Genomic DNA, 24,086 nt, shown 5'->3' with positions numbered 1-24,086 from the left:
TAAAGTCCGAGTATTTTTAATATATAACGTTAAACAGAACATTTTGTAGTACGTGTCATTAAACATTTGCATAGCATTGTAAAAATGTAATTAATTCATCTTCTGATGCATATATGTCTACAACGAGATGGTCAAAAATAAGGAATAATTCCGACGGCAGTCATTTTTAAAAAAAAATTATAATTTGACTTGTAATATTAATTTTATAGAATCAAATTGTACAGTCCATAATTGCACTAATTTCCTTTGATAGAGAGGGTCTTATGTCAGAACGGGTCATGGGGGTAATCTAAGGTATTTTTGTCACTCTATATAATTTTTTCCCTTCAGATTATTTTTTTTTTCTCAGCATCAAGCTCGCGTCGAGCACCTGTACTTAATCAGTAGTGACGTATGAACACAACGATAAATTGTATTAATAATCATCGTTTGCTAAATGAATTTAATATGGTACACATTTTCATCAGAATCCTTTCTTTTTTGTGCCCCCCTCCCTCTCCTGCATAACGGACAAAATACGCAGAAATGTGGAGTGAGAGACAAAAGGAATTTAGGCTGAATTAAAACCTTGAATAGAAAATACACCAAAAAACCTACAAGAATATGATTCATCGTAATAAATCGATTATTAGTAATTCGATATGAAAATGTACAAATGCCCTCTCTCTGTCTCTGTCTGTCTGTGTGTCTCTCTCTCTCTCTCTCTGTGCCATCGTAGCAAGATATGGGCCCAAATCTATGGAATGACGAACGTAGAGGATGTTCGTTTGCGTCATTTAAAGTGAAACCGAACAGAGAGAGAGAGAGAGAGAGAGAGAGAGAGAGTTTATGGTCATTGGTACTGTTACTAAAGCAGAATAATGACTAACATCAACATTACAAATATTAAAATATCTCAAATATCTCTTGTTGGTTCGTCGTTTGACTCAGTTTTTATTCCACATTAACTTCCATGGGCCGGTAGGTGAATGCTTATCGTTCATGTGAATGACGTAGCTAACCTAGAGTTTTGTAGTGCTCTAATTTTATTAATAAAACCAGCTTTCATGTTTAAATCAAAAGTTTGTTTTACTGATTTAATCAATGTGAAGAAAGAAAACAATCAACTTATCAATATGAAAAAGTCATTGTGAATAGCTACAAAAGGCATTAACTACATTTTGTAGCGGATACACTCGGTTATGTGAGGAATTCATTCATTCGGGCAATACACAGCTACCTCTTAAATCTTAACTCCGTTCAGAGGGCAAATATATGTATGTATATGTGATATAATTAAAATATATGTACATAATATACGCTGTATCAATGATATACCACTCATTGTATATAGTTTTCATTAAAAGGAAAATCGGCAAGTTTTGTTTCCTTTTAATGAAAAATGTATGCATCACGTGGCATATCATTGATACAGCTTACACACAATATATTTATCAGACCGATATCTAGTAAGCACTTAAATATATATCTAAAGAAAGACTGGTGAAATTTGGTGATAAATAAGAAACTATCTATAACCTGACGCCTGATGAACGCAAAATATACAGATAAATGATACCATTGACACAATGGCTGAGCATTTGCTGACTTTATTGGCAGGTGAGATACAAAGGTTGGCAGGTGAGATATTGGCAGATGAGATTAAAAGGTTGGCAGGTGAGATATTGGCAGGTAAGATAAAAAGACGACCGTACCGACATATTTTAGATTTGTAGTTAAAGCTCCATCCAACTCTTCTCCGCCAGCAGCCTGTGCTACCAAGTGCGCTTGCACCTAAATTCAAAGGTAAATGCGTACATTAGCGGTAATAATTGACGATTTAAACTTTGTCCGTAAAGTGGTGATACTAAATATATAGAACTTTTGACTTTTTAGAATGGCACAAAAACAGATTGATAATGTTACTCCTCATTTATGCTATCTGTATTATTATTTGCATGACAGACGGAAAACGAATTATATCAAAAGATTCAAGATTCATCAAATACATGACTGCAAAACCTGGTATCAATAGATGTGTAACGTGATAGCAGATAAATTAGGATCAGTTTGATGTAGGACAGCACAGAAATTAATAGTGATTAACTGATTAATTCAAAAAACAGCTGTCAATATTCTAAATACCTTATTTCCAGGACCGGCGCTACCATATAGGCAAACTAGGCAGCTGCCTAGGGCTCTGATTTTAGGGGGCGCATATTTAAAATAAAATATTGTTTATAAATTTTGAAATTGATATTTTCCGGGGGTGGGTGGGTGGTGCGCTAGAATCTAACTTTGCCTAGGGCGCCAGATAGTCTGGCCGGGTCTGGCGCCGGCCCTGCTTATTTCATGTTTTTAACCTTACTGCTATAAAAATTACAGTAAAAGTAACCGATTTCATTACCTTACGAGACCATTTAACGTTTTCTTTTACAAAACTGGGCGAATCATATTTTAAATTACAATAATACATTTGGCATCACTAACTGCAATTAGCAATGGAATGCTAAAATCAAACCTAGTTGAATTAGTCGCTTTGAAAGTTATTACAGGCTTGCAATTGCAGTGATATAAGTACTGACTGCATTAGCCCACTTGCTATGAATAGGGTATATTGGACTGAGAAGGTTTAATTCGAATCCTACTTATGCGCTAAAGATTTCTATTTAAACTTAATACTACCTCAGAATCTAAAGTTGGCCACGAATAAAGCAGATCCAAACTCCATTTTCAAAATAATAAGAAAAAGGTTTGAAGTGTGTTGCAACATTACAAAATAATAAAAGGTTTTTATGTGAACCTATGAAGAAAATTGTAACTCAGAATGACCCAAGGGAGAGACTAATCTTGTGCTGGGTTCATGCATGAGTGTCGAGTCACACAACGGTAAATGAAATACAGGCTATTGAAACTATATCAAAATTATTACGGGAACACATGAAGCAGCTTGGAAATGAGGAAGATTCAAGGAAGGACGTGGACTCCTGTGGAATGTACGCATAAAGATTAGAATGACATTGGTAGTAACATCAAACGCAATGGAGGGTATGTAGCATCACGAAATGTAAAGAACTCTAACAGAAACCGTTGCCATAGTGGTAAGTGCCGTAACTTTATATGCTAAAATAGGTACTTTACACAAATAAATAACAAATTTCTAAGGTTAAAGATTGCTAACTGAAAGGCGAAACTTACGTGAAATAGAAGGGTCTGATGAATCATATACCAGTCAGGAGCCAGCCCAAAGCATTATTTCCATTAGAATTCATACCGGAAGAAGCACGATAGTAAATAGATTGCGGCATCATTGAGCATGTTATTTTAATTTGTTCATTTTTGTAATGCAACACGTTTTTTGAAATGCAACACATCTTGAAAACACTACGCTTTAGAAAACAAAGACATTAAAACATGCGCAGAATGCGAAGGATAAGATGACACTGTTTCAAATACATTTCCAAAAATATGAAAAGCAAATGCAATATAAAAAACTGCAAACTGGTCTTCGCCATTTTGAACAAGATAAGAATGTAATGAAAATCGCATAGATGTAGACGTACTCATTAGAACATTTAGACTATTTTCAACTTCATTCAAGTAATACTTAGCGGCGAATCGCGCAAGAAATCAATCAGCTATGTATTTTTGGATAAGGTGTTTACCACAATCACCTTTATTCCAATCATAAAACCTTCAGTTGCAAATAGTTACCACAAAATGCAAGAAGTTAAACACTTACCTTATTGTGACAAAGTTTCAGAAAGAAAAAGACACGAGAAAGCACAAAATGCGATACTTATAGCATTTTGGGAAATGTACTAGTTATTGCTGGGTTTGATGGACACAGTTCCGGAAGTTCCAGTATCTTGGTTTTGTCTTCACTTCGCTTTTTAACTGGAATTTGTACAGGTTTTTTGGCGATGGCCACAGTTTGTAAATGGCAAACAAAAGTACCAATCAAAAACAAACGTTTTGGCATAGACAGTGGTCGAATAATACACTTTCATCTTTTTCGTCTTCTGTTCGTTCTGCTTTCAACTGTTTTACGACATCCTCCATTTGTTTAGGATCCTCATCAATCTGTGTCCAATTCGTTTTTGTTTTAAATTTATTCGTTGCAAAATGAAACGTCTGTTCTAACTTGATTCTATGTCATGTAGATTGATGTACAAATTGTCAGTGTTAACTCTTTGAAAATAGATTGTATGCTCCTTCAAACTTTGATTTTTATCAACTGTGACAAGACTTTCGTCTACAACGTCTTTCAAACAAAGTTGCTGAATCCTCTCCATAATCAGTGACTAAGAAATAAATAGTCGTTGTCTACTTCTGTGTTAGCTCTAGAACTAATCCCTGATATTGCTATCAATGCATTATTCTTCCGATGCATTTATTTTAATGGGATAGTGTTTAATTCTCATTCACAGCTGTTAACCATTCGTCGCATACTTTCTATTTCAGAAACACACACACACACATACACAATTTACCTTTCATTTAGCTATCTGTAACCTTTGAACTTGGTCATAATTTTGATGGCAAAATGCCGATCTCAGTTTGTAAATCTCTGGTATTTATAACAAAATTGTACCACTTACTTTCCACATGACGAGGCTAAATTTCATAATGCAGTTCTTTTTAAACAATTCGTGAAAGTATTTTTTCCCCGAGTTTGTTTTCAGTTTTATTGTTATTGGGTTACGCAGCTTTGTACACGAAAAACTCACAAAATACAACTTCGATTCGAAGACCGTATTACCAGCACTCACCTTTAAACCATTGTGTCACGAGGAATGCATGCATGAATACAACACAGTACCACCTTATCCACAGAGTAAGTTTCACTTTAAGACGCTTGATGCCTTAATATGACACATATTATGTTTATTTATAAATCTTTTCCTTATTTGTTGATATTTTCTGCCTTATTTGCAGATACCTTTGGAATCTGAGATGAGACAATTTAAATAGAAATATATTTTGGCGAAAATAAGACTCGACCTGTGAAATGTCTTGATGTAAAACACAACGCCCATACTTCTGAAACTAATACAGTCAGTTACAAATCCGCAATTGCAAATAATTATTAACGTACAACTCGACTAGGATCCCTGAATGGCTAAGTAGCCTAAAGCACTCTCCGTTACTGATCACTGACCTCTGATCTATGTGTGGGTTGGAGTCTCGGGCTCGGCCAATGTGGGTAGCTGAGAAAGCTTGCCATTAGCTTCCCATGGGTCGGTAGTTCATTCCAGTGTCTTCCCGTGTTATTCCATCCCCTATGACCATAGCATTCCATTATTGATTGAAATGTGTAATCAAGATATAACATGGTCGTATCATCTTTTAATTTAACATGTGGGTTAGCTATCCCTGTTTTTGTCATTTAGTATCATATATGTTAGTATCAATTATGACTTCACTATTTGTGGATGATGGACTGGAAATAAGAAATAACAATCATGTGCAAATATATCTTGTATCAATTATTTTTTTTAAATAAGCAATGCAAAACTCCTAGTAGGAGAAAATATATAACACAACTTCAATTAGAAACCATCAGCGTAACTGTTTATTGACGAGTCCTTTGAAGTAGATAGATTTGTGGTCTATATGTCTCTCTAATGATAGATAGATTCAGAATAGATAAATAAATACCTCCTAATTTACCTGATGCGTGCCATAACGTTCTGAATGTCGTTCACCATGACCATATGTTACCGCAGCTGTCGGAGGACCATTAGAAGTTGATACTGTGGACTCCACTCTGTGTCCTGAAAGCGTCTGATTAATAAATTACAATACTCTAAGTGATAAAAAGTTTAAAAACTAGATCATTGTACTGGACCAAAGATTTAAAAGAATTACACAAAGCACGCTGCATTGAAAAAATATTTTTGTTGTTATACAACGGTTTGCTATGTAGGTGTGGTATTTCGCAGGAAGTTTGCAAAAATGTTAATTTATTTCACGTGTTATCCTCCCCTACTTGCCCAAGTTTTACACCCAATAGTGGAACTGATGATTCAGTTCTAACCGATAATGTACAAAACTGTAACCAGTAATGAAATACTATGTCAACATTTGCTAATAATGAAACTATTAGTTTAACCGATAATGCACAAGCCTTTGATATGACGCAGCCGGGGTTAGAACCCACGTCCTCCTGTATAACAGGCGGATGATCTATCCCATGAGCCACAGGAGACTGATAGTAACAGATAAACCAATAACTAAATACATCGTCAAATGTAAGAAACTGTTCCAACATCCTTCTTTCTCTCTGCTTCGGTGGCCTAATGGTTAAAGCGTTATATATATATATATATATATATATATATATATATATATATATATATATATATATATATATATATATATATATATAGTGTGTGTGTGTGTTGTTGTTGTTGAAAGATGTACAATGCTTTGGGATCACACAAGTATGCAATCTGGTAATATTTCTTGAAAAGTCAGGACACTTGGCCAATCTTTCGGGTCTAATGAATCTTCAATGAGACAAAGATAGCTATAACATCACGATTACTCTCTTTATGTTCTTTCATAGTGCTGTAATTTCCTTGTAAGTAACCTTTAATTAGTGCATTATATACAACAACGTACGAGCCCTTGCAACACTGTATACACTGTATTGCAGATTTCAACTTAAAATTCGCTGCGAAGAATTATTTACATGTTTAGATAAAATGGTTTTATCTTACCATGATCAAAGTGTATTAGAAGCTCCTGAAATGTTTCTCGTATCTTGGAAAATCGAAAAACAGCAATATAAATGAGGATGGGTTATTGCTCAGATAAACGAATCACATGGGTGTTGACAGCATATTTGTGAGAGATGTTAACAGTGTGCGCTTTTCACTCTTGTACAATCTTCACTATCATCAAAATAATTTAATGTTTGCTAACGATGAAGCAATATGGTTTTCAACAAATACTGTTTTCTACATGCCTATTCCGAATCAGACATACTTGTTTTAAGGCAAAGATTTTATAATTGCGAATAATAATGCTTTATATTTGTACTCAAGATGCTTCATCATTAACATCCACTAGTTAGTCGGAGAAAACAAAAACGAAAGAAAATGTAACTTTTTTGAAAACTAATCTCAACGTGAATCTGCAGCATGCTCTATCGTCATTCCTTCTGAATAAAATGTATTATCACTAACATTTGGAACTGGTTATTACATTGTCGGTTAAACCCGATTTACAGTTTCTAGATTTTTGTTCGCATTATATATTACAAATTAGTTATATTATTGGTAAAATTATCTTAAATTACTAGTTGTGACAGGTAAAAAGTCTAATTACGTTATCGATTCATGTATTTCTGTCTATAATAATTGTATTTTAGGTATTAAAACCTGTGTAAGTAACACATTTATTTAAGGAATTGCCAGTCATTGAAGATGCATTAATACAACTTTAGCCTCATGCTGGAATTTTACAAATGAATACTCATCTTCAGAATTATATTTTACAAAGATTTATTTTCTATACACTCATGATTACCTGTGAAAGCTTCACTATTTCTGTCCAGAGGGATACTTGAGGGTACCCTCATTTTGTCAAGTCCAAATATTTGATCCTGGAAGAAAAGAAAATTAGAAACGTATTCAGTATTAAAATATGAAGACAGACCCAAATTAACTCACACATTGGCTATGTTAGTTTAGCATTTTTTTTTTATCAATTTGCAGAATGAATATGAGAACTTTCAGAACAAATTCACAAGCTCAGTACCGCGAAGCAAATTTTTTAACTCGCACTTGAATCAGAGAAATTGAATAAAGAATGATATAGATTCAAATAATGCGTACAAACAAGGATAATGTCACCATGTTTAATGAATGACGGAATACTATATTTATATGCTTTACCTTTATCTCGGCCAGCAATTCCGGTGTCTGGAGCTGAGGAAGAAGTCTGCAATAAGGGGCGTTCCGCACATGTTCCAAAAAAGGGTCCATTGCAACAGTCCATGTACCGATGATAACCCCACAGATGTAACACTGCACAGAATGTCCCTGTTCTAACCAGAAGAAACAAGGTATGTGTGTGGGGATATATATATATCTGTGTGGGTGATACTTTGCTCGTTAATTTACACATGTAGCTCAACAAACGTGCTATGTAGTCGGCGATTTTTGTTCTCATTGCAGTTGGTTGTAGTATTTTTTGTGGGTAGAGTACATGAAAATTAGTGCATATTCTTTTTGTGTTGTGAATGTAATACGCATTTGCTCAACTCTGACTTTAGGCACAATTATGACTTGGCCAAAAAATATAAGGTAGGTTGTTAGGTTCTCTCTCTCTCTCTCTCTCTCTCTCTCTCTCTCTCTCTATATATATATATATATATATATATATATATATATATATATATATATATATATATATATATTACAATTATATTCTATATTATTAGTAAATATAATGTACAAAGCGCTTCAAGCACTATGCAAAAGCGGCTAAATTTGATCGACAAATCAACTATTGGACCCTTTTAATTTTAAAAGAAAAATGTTTGAATTATGGGGAATATTGTTTTACCCTGGGAAAAAAAGTGCTAGGGTCGGCAACGAAAATTAGGGACGAAACATAGTTTTCGCACCTTGTTACCGAGAGAGAGAGAGAGAGAGAGAGAGAGAGAGACAGAGAGTTAAACATACCTGTTTAAAACTGAGATTGACTCAAATATAGCATTAATGGTGGTAATACACCCACTACATAAGGAATTTTTCAGGTTATACATTAGTATAGATTTAAACTGGAATGGACATCATGAATATTATGTATTGTATCGTTATGCTACTGGATACTCTGTATACAAAAGTAATTTATCGTCATGCTACTGAATGCTCTGCATACAAAAGTAATTTATCGTCATGCTACTGAATGCTCTTGATATAAAGTATCGTATCGTTATGTTACTTGATACTCTAAATAGGAAGATTTTTTTATTGTTATTCAACTGGATACTTTAACAATGATGTAATATATTGTTCAGCTACTGCATACTCAAGACTGAGATAAGTAGTCGGTATTATTAGTTTCTGCAACGGCAATAGCTGCAGTGACAACAAAGGCACCAGCATCGATAGAAGCATAAATAGATACATTACTAAATATAGCAGTAGAAGTAGCAAGAATGTAACATAGAAAAGGCCTCTAATTGTATGACATGGACACCAAGAGTAATAGTCAAAGTGAGATTCAGCTGGATTAGTAGACATGTCGAATTAGAATTTTACCCAAAATAAAAAAATAAAAAAATATAAATAAATGTAATGCTTACCTGTGCAGAAAAATCCATTTTCAACCAAATTCCTCATGTTTATGTCTCGACACCCTCTCCATGTTTCGAAACTGTCCAATCGAACTTTATTGTCAGCCATGTTAGGAAACCTCGTATCCCCGCCGTCGGGTCTGGGTGTTTGCCCATAATTGATCTGCCGCCTGTGGGACATTAGGTACCAGCAGCAATAATGTTTAAAGCTGCTCAGTGTTTCGCCAGACGTTAGTCTGCAATGTAACAATGGTCAGAAAACGTCCTTATTTGAAAGTCACAAGGAGAAATTAATTTATTCTTTCATGATATTAGAAAGATTTAAAAAAGGAACAAAGTAATGAATAGCTTCCAAACATCTGAATAGCTTCCAAACACATTTTTTTAAAGCTGCATATAATGTTGCCAATCTTGCACCGTGTCTATAAAATCCCTTAATGTAAAATTAAACTGTCAACATTATTAACGTCAGTTTATATTCCACTGTACTTCTCTAAAATAATTAAAAGTTTTATTGCTAAACGAGGTAGCAGCATCAGTGATAATAACCGTTTTTGAAATTATATTCACCTTGTACAAACGTTCTAGCCTATATCATAGAGATCCAGTCAGTTACACTTCAGAAAAGTAAAAACTGAAGAAAGAAACAAAACGGAATGATTAAGGGAAACTGCCGTTAAGACCCAAGTGTGAAAAGAAATCATCTACATGTACATAAATAAATATATATATATATATATATATATATATATATATATATATATATATATATATATATATATATATATACTAACCAAAATTAAGATAAAATCACAAAGGTTGCTAAAAGAAGAGTGTGTAAGTTTGGAAGAATTCCTGAAACATACCAACCCTAACTCAACGACTTTTACAACAACTGATACATCTGTGTGTGTGTGTGTGTGTGATTTGGATTTTTAACGTAGCTTTAACAATTTTTCAGTCATATTGCTACGACGTCTGCAGTGTGACAGTTTATAGTGATGTCTACACTAGGGCACGATGCCGCAGACATGTGGCATGATGTCCCACGCAGTCACATTATCCTGATACCAGGCCGACCAGTTCTAACACTGACCTCTTAATGATGAGCGCCACGTGAGGCACCTGCTGTTAGTACCATTTTTGCAAGTCTCTGGTATGTCTCGGCTGGGGATTGAACCCACAACCTCCCGCATCCGAGGTGGACGCTCTAACCACTACGCTACCGGCAAAACTCTACGAGCTACCACAGACACATCATCACCTTCAGTTTTGGATATAATCTGGACTTCTACTGAATTTTATTCAGGACTTTATATCATTAGGGCTGTAATTCTAGGGTTATTTAAGATTTAATTCTATATACCGTAAGTTCCTTTTCATGACATTTTTACTTTGTATTTTAGGGAAATAAATTATGTGTGTGTGTGTGTGTGTGTCTGTGTGTAATGTGGATTTTTAACGTAGCTTTAACAATTTTTCAGTCATATCCCTACGATATCTACAGCGTGGCAGTTTATAGAGATGTCTAGCACTGGGGCATCAAGTCGGAGACATGTAGCATCACGTCCCACCCAGTCACATTATCCTGACACCAGACCCATAGTCCTAACACTAACCTCTTATTGTTAAGCGCCAAGCCAGGCAGATGAATGTACCATTTATGTGCCTTTGGTATGACTCGAATCAGTGAGATTGCGAATAGGTAATGACAGATCTCGCTGTAAATTTATAATAAACTATGTTTTGTTTGTTAGAGTGACAAAAACGAAATAACTCAGAGCGCTAGCTTTCTGACTCAAAACAGACCCGTTCCCAGCGTACCTCCATGGACTGATGCTGCTTTTCAATACCATAGTGGTGCCATAAATGATCATCTTTGTCTTTTCGCCCGCATTTGTAGCAAATTTGAAAGAATGAATGCTGCTTCACGGCCGTCATCATCACCCAATTTAGTCTGCAAAACTACAGGAGAAAGTCGTGAACAACTAACGACAATCTCAACATTTGTTGAAACAGCTACTAGTTTGATGCCAAAATTCTGAAACCAACTACAAACAATGCTGCCACAATGACAGCTGCCAAAGGCACAACATCATCAAGAAAGCATATGGTGAACATTTCATCAATAATACTACAACAGGAGAAAGCTCACATAATTCATTAGATCGATGATTATGATGATACAAATATATAGGCAGAGCTGAGTCAGCACGGCTTTGCAGACAAAACCAAAACAAGCCGAATGCTCTTTGTTTATAAAGATTCACATGCACGTGATTGAAGCAACCAGGTACTAAACCGAAAGCAAAGGAACCGTTTACGGATACTACGCCGGTGCATGAAAATAATTAAATGTACTCATTGAAAAGTTAAACTCAATGTCCTGTCATATCCAGAGGCATGTTATTGTTTGTAATTCACGTCTTGACGGCACTGTGTAAGAAAGAAATTGTGCATATACCATAAGGGAAGTCCATTAATTATGTCACCAATTTTTAGGCAATTTTTTACCCCTCCCCCTCCCCCCTTGTCAACAACTGTCAAACTTTCAGTGACCCCCCTAATAAAATTTTACGCCCCCCCCCAACTAACAATATTTTATACAGCTGGCTTTTATGCTCAAAATAGAATTATGGAAATTAAAAGGTCTACAAATAAATTTTAATACAATTTTTTTACTTGTTTAACATATTTCAAATTGACTATAACACTTTGAATTCATGATAAAATCGAGAGTTTATTTTCTAGCTTGCCTGAAATGAACAAGAGTCTGTTATCAAAGTGTACGATATTTGTAAGGCATTAAGGTTACTGCATCTGGTTGAAGAAGTTGTATGCTTGTGTAGGTTACATAATTTATTTTATGTATTATGTTAAAGATGACTGTATAATAGTCAAGCTCTCAAGTTTCCTAGGCTCAGTTATCCATCCTTGGAGGGATAGCTCATGGACTTCAATATATATATAGCATCTATACATATAACATAGATGCTATTTAATAGAAGTCCGTGGATAGCTGTACTATTTAGATGTATATGGCTCAGTGCAGTCTTTGAATTTAGTAACAGTTTCCCTTAAAAATCTGTCTACAATCTACAATCTACATTGAATAAAACAAAATATGATGATGCAAGACTATGACTTCCTTGGCAAGAGCTCAACCGGTTTAGGATTAAACTGGTGGGCTGTTGACGGGCGAGCGAGTGTGTGCCATACCAAAGCACCGACTAATTTCCTATATTTTGATTTATTAAATTTATTGAAAAAATTAACAATGTTGACGTCAATTTATCTTGAACTCCCCCCTCCCCCATGTCAACAATTGTCAAACTTCTTCAAGCCCCCTCCCCCCATTTTGTTGACATAATTAATGGACGACCCCATAACTCAGTACAGAAAGACCGCGAATAGGTTGTATACATTATACAAAACACAGTGATTAGCTTTTTATATAACAAATTTTCATGCAATAAACTTGTGTGCAAATTGAACAAATGCACAGAGCTCTTGCAAACCTATACAATGGCTTCGCTTCAGAAAGATATAAAAACTTAAATCTCAGATATTTGCTTGCTGGTGCAGGCCCCATGCAAGCCCATCGCGCAGACCAGTTTTTGTATCTGCCATATTTGTTTGTAGGTGCCATGTAACAAATAAACATGCGAGAATGTGCCACTACGACATTCTCCTAGTCCCATGCCCTACTGTCGGAAATTGGACTGGTAATCTAGCGACATGGTTCCAAAAATATAGTGATAGTCAATTTATCAACATATCGTGGATACATATACACATCAAATAATTCTTTCTACAGAATATATAGACTATTGAATCAGCGCAATAACCCATAAACACAATACTTTGCTCTGAAAATGTAAGATCACAAGGAAATCCATAAAGTGATATTAACCTAGTTCTGGTGACAAGCATTAACTTGCCTGAATGTAAACATTCACATATATTTGGCATAATGCCCGGGCAGCTAAAAATAACATCCTGGAAAGTCCCACAAATTCCAGATATAAGAAGAGCGCAGTATTATTGTACATTCACTGAATGTATTGTACAGTAAGCAAATTATTTCGACTGCTTGTACAAAAGAAAATGGAAAATGAATAAAGAGAGAACATTATATATAGTTCCCAGCAAATTCATTCGCGGTGCCTGATGTGGCAGGCTTCGGCTGGACCGATCATTCAAATTTGATCAGTGCCCTTGATATGGTCTTATTTATGTCTGGAATTGCGCCGTAGAAATCTTAACTAATATCGTATTTGATGATGTTTTTGAAGATTACTTCTTGCAGACTGACTTAAGGAAAACCCAGAGTCTTGTGATAACCTGGTCAGTTACTTTCCCGAAATATCGCACGATTTATATCCGAACGCAATCTTATATGCCAAAAATGTATTATTACCTGTACACAAAGAAGATCAAACAAGAAAGAGCAATGTAAAATAATTACTTACAGACAGTAGCGATCCGACAGCTAAATGTATTTTGAAACGCGTTCTAATAAGGCTCTTCACACGTGCACAAGTTAGGCTGGTGTATCATGTGGATCGAACCAATGATGCAATGTTAGCCTTGCCACTGGGAGTACATGTATATTGAACTACTTTTTGTACCGGTGTTGAACGCATATGACTCATGGAATGAAGACGGCGAGACTAGACTGGTAATATGACTTAGTCAGTAACAAGCTTTGCGGCCCACAAAATAACAGAACGTGGAATGGTGCCAAGGTTAACCGGATATTAAAAGTTATTCAAGGAAAACACCGGTAATATCGAAACAGAAAATATAAAAATATAACTCTTGCATGCACAGCTAAATATAGGAGTTATTTTGGGGGTGGATGGGTGGTAGGCGAAGGTATACCTCATTAATTATAAACTTTATGGGAGAGATACACAATCTTTATTTTTATTGAAAAGAGCCATAAAATTCTCTCTCTCTCTCTTTATATATATATATATATATATATATATATATATATATATATATATATATATATATATATATATATATATATATCTATATAGACTCTTAATAACACTTGACTTCATTTTTCGATGTAGTGAACTCACATAAATTGTGAACAAGAGGAAAATTAATGGGAACAGAAATGGAAACTAAAGGGATGACAAAAATTAACGGGCAAAAGTCAAGAGATGAAAAAGAAAATACAATCATCAAGCGAACAGCCATACTTTAATTTAATAAAAATGTTTTCTACATAGAAAACGAAATAATAATAATATTAATAATAATAATAGTATAAATAATAATAATAATAATAATAATAATAATAATATCAATAATAATAATAATAATAATAATAATAATAATAATAGCATAGCAAGTGTTTAGAAGTGAGGTTTGTAAAAGTCAATACACCTGAAATGTTTATATATATATATATATATATATATATATATATATATATATATATATATATATATATATATATATATATTAGTTGCTTCGTTTAATTCTTCTTTAATTCTTGTTTTTGCGAGCTCTTCAATCTTCCCATTTTTCATTTTCTTTTGTGACAGTCTAAATTCAGCGAGTGTTTTTCATGTCTTACTAGATGTAAGATCTTATTTTTAAGTGGCCGCTACCTCTTCTTGAGACCGCTTCGGTGGCCTAGAGGTTACAGCGTCCGCCTCAGATGCGGGAGGTCGTGGGTTTGAACCCCGGCCGAGTCATATCAAAGATTTGTAAAAATGGTGCTAACAACTACCTCGCAGAGCGCTAAAATTAAGAGGTTAGAGTTAGGACTGGTTGGCCGGATGTCAGGATAATGTGACCGGCTGGGGCATCTTGCTACATGTCTGTTTCATGATGCCCCAGTGCTAGGCATCACTATAAACGGTCGTAAACAGACATCTACAGACATCGTAGCAATATGACTGGAAAATTGTTAAAACTACGTTAAAAATCCAAATCACACACACACACACACACCTCTTCTTGAATCCACCAGGACTCTTCACGTCTCATGAAATTTTTATCTTTTCATTGGCAATTGTCATTTATTGTCGAGACCACTTGTTTTATAGCCACAATCAATTTCATTATTTAATTGTGCTTACTTTTAATAGCGTAATATCTTTTTTGTTTACCATCTCTCGTCTTGATTTTTTGCTCCTTCCGGCACCGTTTCGCGTTCTCGTGGTCTTTCATGCGCTTTTTGCACTCTTTGTATGTCTTTTTCCGCAAGGATAACATTACTAGTCTTTCTTGCCTTGTTCATAACTATTTGTAACTATTATTCTTGACCCACCCACCCCCTTTGAAATTTTACATCATCCTCTCCTTGTTTGTCTCTAATTCTTTAAACTATTTGTTGCAGTAATTTTGGTCAAATATTATTCACCTGTTAATCCCTGTCCTTATTTTGCATCCCATTCCGAGCTACCCTTTTCTATCGTTTACCACTTAATCTATTTTAGTCCTATTTGTCATCTCATTTATTTTTTGAGGAAAATAATGAAGTCTGTGTTTTCCTTACTCTCATATGATTTGACGTTTTGATGTTAATTATTTTAAATACTTTGTAGCTTTCAGCCTGATCTATTATCTATTTCAGTTCATGTAGTTTCCTGCCCCGAACTGTCCCATTTTGTCTCCTTGTGCCTCATTAGGTTCTCTCAGTGCCCCTTCCCCCTTCTGTTGCTTTTATTTTGACCCAATTCATCTCTATTGTGCACTTTTATTATCTTTTCAACTCCTTTTGATCTTTTACTTCGAATGTGGGATTTACACTATCTCATGCTTTGCCTCTTTTAGTCTTTTTAAAATCTTATTTTGTATCATTTCGCCCTCAGCCCCATTTTTAAAGGAATATATATTATTCTTTTTATTTTGTTTATCTTCATCGCTTTTGGCATGATTTTTACCCTTTTCTTGTTGTTTTTTTCACACTATCAAGTTCTATTAGGTCTTAGTTGTCTTTCTCGATTAACCGTTGTTTCTTTTGGTACAATTATCGTATATTCTCAAAACACATCACTTCCCCCTATTTCTTTATCTCCTCACCCAACTCAACCATTCATACACACACGGTGTGGGTGGTTGCCTGGGCGGTTGCTACGCCATTTCCCTTATTACTTCGCTATTTTCTTCTCTGAGTCCTCTTTTTGTCTTTTTTTACAAAGACAATGGCGTGATAAAAGCTTGTTTAGTTTCTATGCATGATTACTGAGATTAGATACCATTCAGTTAAGTCTTACTTTCAGCTATACACTTTTAATCATATGCATAATACAAAATTTATAAGGGACGCCCTCAAAAAAAATTTGGGAGGATGGGTGGGAGGGGGCAAACGTGTAGCGGTCAGCTATTAAGTTTTACGGATATTGGCAAAAGCATGTTAAGAGGTGAAATCGGGGGTGGGGGAGGAACTTTACCTGTGTGCAGGGGCCCATGCAAACATATGATATATGCACGATTTAATGGCGCGTATAAAGAAATTCATATATGCGGTACCGAGCGGCTGGCCTATTCAATGTTTTGTATCAAGCTGTTAGACGAGTTCAGGACTACTCGGCCCATATTAGAGTCGAGCCACTTACGTTCTTGGCCTATCATGAACCCGGATACCAAAATCGGCCCATTTAATACTCGGACCATTTCGTATTTGGTCCATCGGTCCACGATTGAAATAATAGTAATGTGAGCGTAATGTCTCTTGTCAACAGTCATTTTTGATGTTTCTTTATATTCATTACATCTGTGTATGATTTTAGTACAGATGGAGTTAAAGTACAAGTCATACTGACCTACTATTTCAGTAATGAGTGTAATGGCCTAGAATTTCATTACATATATCTTCAAATAGAGATTATTAGAAAAGCTTAGAACAACAATATTAAATTTATTCGGAGCCAAAGCACATACATGTCCACGTTGACGTACACTTTAATTGAGGATTCCTTAGTGCAGTAAGACAGAATAAACAATAAATGGCACGGAGTAATATAATGAAATCAAGAGATTTCGTTCATTAAATTATCCTTCTAAACTTGACACAACTTGCTGAATAACCTTGAGACTTTTAGGAAAGATGTGGTTTTAAAATTTTTACTTACTTGACCAATTGATACCGGTTAAAAACGTTATCATTCAATTTATAAAATACAGACAAAAAAGATTGAATTCTATTTGATCAAAGGCCTAATTTCATGAAAAAATTGTATATAATTTTTTCTTCATATTCAATTAGAAAAACAGAAGTTTTCATTGAGCAAAATGTATTGTATTACAATTTGTGTACCAAAAGAATATTGTAACATACCTGTAGTACAAACTCTGAGTTGCCTTAAATTACAGGAACAGTAACCAAGTCGTATTTAAAAAAGAAAAAGAAAAAAAAGAAAGATTATGTTAAATTGTTTATTGGATTGCTATTATGATGAAAATCGGTAACATAAGGTTAACACCTGTTTATCATGAAATTTCAGTCGTCAAGTTTAAATTCGCTTTAGGGCTATATGCGTTCATCTTATCCACCTTTAAAAATGGCTTTACAATATTTCGTTAGGGTAAAAATTAGGCTGTATAAGTTGATTATACCATACAAAAATCCGTTTCATTATGGGAAGTTTGTTAGAATTTTCTGTGAGATCATGATTTCAGCCAAAGTTGATACATACTGAAATTCATCACTAATTATTATCTTCGCAGTTATACCAAGTTCTATATAGAACTAACTTAACCTTGCAGTCATTTTTTTATTTCACCTTTCATGGGTCACACATACGATAACAAATGTACTTCAATGTTTGTTAAGCTGGAGATAAACAATTTTATATAAGCAAGTCAGCACCTACATTGGACCAGTTTTGACTTGTTTTTGAATATTGACGTTGTTTATTTTATTTTCAAAGATTGACTTGAGTGCTTTCAAATAATATTCCAATCATTGTTGGAAGATTTCATTTGTTTCTTCTCATAACTACAAGATAACAAAAAAAAATTGTCATGCTATTATCAATTTAAATGTTCCGAACAATGTAATCTGAAAATAGTTACGCTTTCCAAAGTATGTAAACTATATGTATAGGTATATGTACAGACAGAAAATCCGGAGATGGAGTCCGTAAGGCGGTCTGACATTGACTTCAGCGTCATTCCGGCAACTCCTGCGATGCCGTTGGTGCCAAGCAGTATTGGCATTCGTCGTTCCCTTGGGCACACCAGCTGCGTGGAGAGGGGGGATCTGCTGCATGGATAACAGCTGATTCTCCATACCACCCTGCTCAGGCTTCATAGCTCCACTGGAAAGGACACTCCAGCGTCGTCGTACGGAGTCGGCACAACACGAGAAGTAGCAGTTTACCGGTTCTAAGTCAAAGCTCGATTGGCGTAGAGCTTGGCGCCAGGGGTTACTTCTGACGGTGGGAGAGATCATCAGGTCTCACTGGACAGCTACCGCCCGCCTCAAGCTGGGCAGCCCCCAGTCAGTAAGGTGCTGCCTGCCATGGCCTGCCTGCTTCACTGGGTGCATGGAGCTTAGAGAACCATCTCGACAAGTGGGCCACAAAACTCCGCACCAAGAAAGACTAAAAGAAGAAATAAGAAGACTCAAACTCTTCATTTTGCAACCTGGAACATCAGGACCATGTGTCCTGGATTGACTGCTGACCTACAGCAGATCGACAATGCACGGAAGACTGACGTCATTGACAGAGAACTGTCCCGACTGAACATCGACATAACCTGCCTCCAGGAGACCCGACTGGCTGACAGCGGCACCATCAGGGAAGCCAGTTACACGTTCTTTTGGCAGGGGAAGCCTGGTGTAGGTTTTGCCGTCAAGAACACGCTAATCGCCTTCATTGAACCTCCATCATCAGGTACTGAGAGAATCCTTGCCCTCCGACTGTCAACATCCTTAGGCCCGGTCAACATCTTCAGTGTGTACGCCCCGACCCTCTGCTCCACCTACGAGGAGAAAGACAAGTTTTATGAGGCTCTGGATCAGGAAATATCCAGTATCTCCAACAATGAAAGCCTTTACTTACTAGGAGACTTCAATGCTAGACTGGGAGCTGACCATGAGGCCTGGTCCACCTGTCTCGGCTTTTACGGAAGTGGCAAGATCAACGAGAATGGTCAGCGACTGCTGGAGATGTGCCGCTCCCACAGCCTATGTGTGACCAACACTTTCTTCAAATGCAAGGAGATCCACCAGGTGTCGTGGAGACACCCACGTTCACGCCACTGGCACCAGCTAGACCTCGTCATCACCAGGCGTGCAGAACTGGCCAGTGTCCTCCTCACCCGCAGTTACCACAGTGGCGATTGTGACACGGACCATTACCTCGTGGCCAGCAAGGTGCGAATATTACCCAAGAAGCTGCACCACGCCAAGAAGAAGGGTCACCCACGCATCAATACCTGCTGTGCAAGCAACCCAGAGAAAACACAGCAATTCATCAGCAAACTGAAGGAAGCCCTCACCAAAGTGACACCTGATGACACCATTGACTCCAAGTGGTTCCATATCCGTGACTCTGTGTACAATTCAGCCATCACATCTTACGGGAAGAGGGAGCGAAAGAATGTTGACTGGTATGAGGCAAACTGGGAGGAGATGGAGCCCGTGACTGAGGCAAAGAGTAAAGCCCTCCTGGCATACAAGGCTGCACCTAGCCCCAGAACACTACACGCCCTCAGGATTGCAAGGAACAACGCCCAGAAGACCGCCCGCCGCTGTATCAACACCTACTGGCTGAACCTTTGCAACAGTATACAGACAGCTGCTGACTCCGGGGATACAAGATGAATGTATGAGGGTATCAAAAAGGCGACAGCCCCCCCCCCCCAGCTACAAGACTGCCCCCCTCAAGTCCAAGACGGGCGAAGTCATCACAGACCAGGGGAAACAACTGCAGCGATGGGTTGAGCACTATCTCGAGCTATATGCAACCCAAAACAATGTCACTGGAACTGCCCTGGACGCCATTCCAGACCTGCCTGTCATGGAGGAGCTAGACACACAGCCCACCCTGGAAGAGCTTGGAAAAGCCATCGATTGCCTTGCCTGTGGGAAGGCTCCTGGAAGCGACGGCATTCCGCCTGAAGTCCTCAGGAGCGGAAAACCAGCACTGCTTCAGCCCCTACACACACTCCTCTGCCTTTGCTGGGAACAGGGATACATCCCACAGGACATGCGTGATGCCAACATCGTCACTTTGTACAAAAACAAAGGAGACCGTAGCGACTGCAACAACTATCGGAGCATCTCCCTCCTCAGCATCGTCGGAAAGGCTTTCACCCGTGTTGCCTTGGCGCGCTTGCAGATCCTAGCCTCCCGCGTCTATCCAGAGTCCCAGTGTGGATTTCGAGCAGGCAGGTCAACTGTAGACATGATCTTCTCACTACGTCAACTGCAGGAGAAGTGTCGTGAGCAGCCGATGCCCCTCTACATTGCCTTCTTAGACCTGACGAAGGCGTTTGACCTGGTTAGTCGGAGTGGACTCTTCAGACTCCTGCAGAAGATCGGCTGCCCCCCCCCCCACGTCTGCTTGATGTCATTATGTCGTTCCACGAGAACATGCACAGCACAGTGTGCTTTAATGGCGCGACATATGAAGCATTCCCAGTCATCAGCGGAGTCAAACAAGGCTGTGTCCTTGCACCAACGCTCTTTGCCATCTTCTTCTCCATGCTTCTCCAGTACGCATTCAAGGACTGCAGCGAGGGAGTGTACATCCATACCAGGGGTGACGGCAAGCTGTTCAACAGAGCCCGTCTCCGTGCTAAGACTAAAGTCACAGAGGTACTCATCCGTGAATTGCTCTTTGCCGACGATGCAGTCTTGACATCACACACGGAAGATGGACTTCAGCAGCTGGTATGCCGCCTCGCCCATGCATGTAAGGAATCTGGACTGACCATCAGTTTGAAGAAAACGAATGTCAAGGCACAGAACACAGACTCCGCTCCCTCTGTCACCATCGATGGGTACAATTTGGAAGTTGTCGAGAACTTCACATACCTCGGGTCTAACATCTCCAGCTCACTCTCTATTGATTCTGAGGTGAGCGGCAGGATTGCCAAGGCAGCAGCATGATGGCCAGACTTAACCAGAGGGTCTGAAAGAACCCCAACCTCACAGAGAAGACCAAACTGCGTGTCTACCAAGCCTGCGTGCTCAGCTCATTTCTCTACAGCAGCGAAACATGGACCACCTATGCAAGACACGAGAGGAAACTCAACAGCTTCCACCTGAGATGTCTGCGGCGCATTCTGAAAATCCAGTGGCAGGACAAAGTACCCAACACAGAGGTTCTAGAACGCGCCAACATGAACAGCATGTTCTCCATTCTCAGCGAGAGGCGCCTTCGCTGGCTTGGCCATGTCAAGAGAATGGACCCAGGTCACATTCCCAAGGACCTGCTATATGGGGAGTTAGCAGAAGGTGCACGACCAACTGGACGACCACATCTGCGCTACATAGATGTTTGCAAGAAGGATATGAAGATGGCAAACATCAATGTCAACGACTGGGAGAGCCGTACAAACAACCGTTCCAGCTGGCGTCTAGCTGTCAGGCCGGGAGTTCAAAACGCAGAGGAAGAGAGAAGAATAAAACAAGCTGAAAAGAGAGCTAGAAAGAAGGATAAGCAAAAGCGTACTTTGGAGCTACGCCATCGTCTCCCGTAGACGGACGGATGCCAAGAATATGTACATGTATTAATACACCTTTGCGTGTGTATGTGTGTCTGTGAAGAAAACATCGGAATAAAGACAAAGCTATTTTGTAAGATAGGCCGAACAAAAAGGACGTTTTTAGTGGTCTTGGATTTGGTCTTGATAAGATACGTCTTTGGGATTTTTTTATTATTTGTCGTACACCACCCTGTTCATCATTGTATGTTGACATGTTGGCAAAAAGTCATGAAACAAGGATTATTTTCATTCCTAAAATTGTATATTTACAAAAACATAAGGAAACATTAATGACAACATATTTAATTGTAAGTAACGTTAAGATTACACAGATATATTCTAGTACTATACAAATTATCCTTTCTTGCACATGAAATGAATGGTTTAGCCTTTCATGGTCATTACAGAATCATTTTTACATAATAATAATAATAATAATAATAATAATGAGGAATTTGTATAGCACCTTTAGAAGCTCTAAGCGCTTTATAACAAGATTATCGTTCACTATCAAACTCAAGTTACATTCCTATTTCAGAATAGTCATGAATTATCATTTGATGACATATTATTATTTGCCAACTATTCGACGCATACAGAGAAAGAGATGGCAAGTTGATGTACAAAATGATAATTAGTTAATCTCAAATAATCGCACGATTAGAGACAATCCCTCAGATTTTAATCACTTCGATCTCTTTGTACATAGGCAAGCTCACAACGGATCATCAAATTAACATATATGATCTCTTTGTGCATAGGCAAGCCCACAAAGGTTCATCAAATTAACATATTTAATCTCTGGGATATACTTTAAGGAAAATAATTTGGAAGTTTAAGGAAAATAATTTTTTCCCATTACCTGGTTTCCTTATGTCACACTAAAGGGTGGTCTAGAGTTATCAATACAACTAATATATACCAATGTTCAATCACATTTACATATTTTTCATATAAAGTAACATGTAATATGTTTCTGCTATGAATACGTGTTAATTACTACGATATGTCATTGCCTTAACCCATTTCTTTGTTTGGATTTATCTGCGTTTACTACTCGCATCAGCCACATCATGAAAGTAAAGATTATTGGTCACGAGGAGAAAGCTTGAAATCAATCTTTATATCTCTAGTTCCATTGTATAAAATGTATTTTCCACGATGACGTCTGCAAACAGATACTGCTGAAATCAGTTTCAATTATATTACTTAATGTATCGTGCAATATAAGCAAACTTTGATAAAACTCCCAGTAAATCCCATAACAGTGTAGATTTGATTATCTTATAATGTATTATTTTCAAACGCAGGAGAATCACTTTTATTATGAACAGGGGACTGTAAACAATATGTAAGACAGAATTTATTCCTTTTCATTAAACAAAACAAACAGTTCATAAACATTGCACAATAAATAAGTAAAATAACATTCAACGAAAAGACTGTTTTGTGCACACAATATTTGTGCTACTTAGGCCGAGGTAAATTAGGAACGTTCATAGGAAGTTGAAAAATTAACGTTTGTTACACGTGCAGGAAAACTGCCAGCCGTTTTCTCAGAAGATCGTTTGTTTCGATGCCTTAACTATTTTCGTTTTTAAAGGAAACACTATTGTCATCAGATATACGAAGACAGTGTTTGGTTTGGCAGTTTTTATACTGTTAGAGACCATGTTTAACACCACTGAATTATATTCGTAAAAATATGAAACTTTAATACAAATTTACAATATCAGATTATTTAATCGCCATAATTCTACCATAATTACACACACACACACACACACACACACACACACACACATATATATATATATATATATATATATATATATATATATATATATATATATATATATATATATATATATATATATATATATATATATATATATAGTCGTAACAATTAACTTTAATGGAATACGAGTCTGTGATGGTTTATCGTTCCCTGTTTGGTGGCATGATTAAGTTTTAATGAGGACCCGCTCGGATAACGGTCCGATATAAAGAGAGGCCATGTTAACTCGGGCGTTAAGTAGCGGAAAATGTTAAAGTCGAGAAAATCCAGAGACAATTTGTTTGAAATAAGTGTGATAAAATTAGT

The 24,086-nt window shown here is 37.0% G+C and overlaps 1 protein-coding gene across 3 annotated transcripts in view; it reads right to left on the bottom strand.

Moving 5' to 3' along the window:
* LOC149797147 (death-associated inhibitor of apoptosis 1-like) overlaps positions 1 to 24,086 on the bottom strand; it is an 82,449-nt gene that overhangs the window by 5,275 nt on the left and 53,088 nt on the right. Inside the window, exons 1-6 of one of the 3 annotated variants that reach the window (XR_016421777.1) lie at positions 13,765 to 13,996; positions 9,302 to 9,528; positions 7,884 to 8,035; positions 7,516 to 7,591; positions 5,641 to 5,756; positions 1,695 to 1,773 (exon numbers count right to left, since the gene is read on the bottom strand). Coding sequence is in view for 2 of the 3 variants with exons in the window: in XM_089961822.1 (XP_089817948.1) it covers positions 1,695 to 1,773; positions 5,653 to 5,756; positions 7,516 to 7,591; positions 7,884 to 8,035; positions 9,302 to 9,473 (583 nt within the window). In the remaining variant the exon portion in view is untranslated. Of the gene's footprint in view, positions 1 to 1,694; positions 1,774 to 5,640; positions 5,757 to 7,515; positions 7,592 to 7,883; positions 8,036 to 9,301; positions 9,529 to 13,764; positions 13,997 to 24,086 lie in introns of those variants that run through there. The other 2 variants (XM_089961822.1, XM_089961823.1) reach the window with 2 other exon arrangements.

This window comes from Sinohyriopsis cumingii, chromosome 6 (genome assembly GCF_028554795.1).
Source record: "Sinohyriopsis cumingii isolate HCF-2022 chromosome 6, ASM2855479v2, whole genome shotgun sequence".
Taxonomy (NCBI): Eukaryota; Metazoa; Mollusca; class Bivalvia; order Unionida; family Unionidae; genus Sinohyriopsis; species Sinohyriopsis cumingii.
The sequence above is the reverse complement of the archived record's forward strand: the minus strand, read 5'-3'. Positions and strand labels throughout refer to the sequence as shown.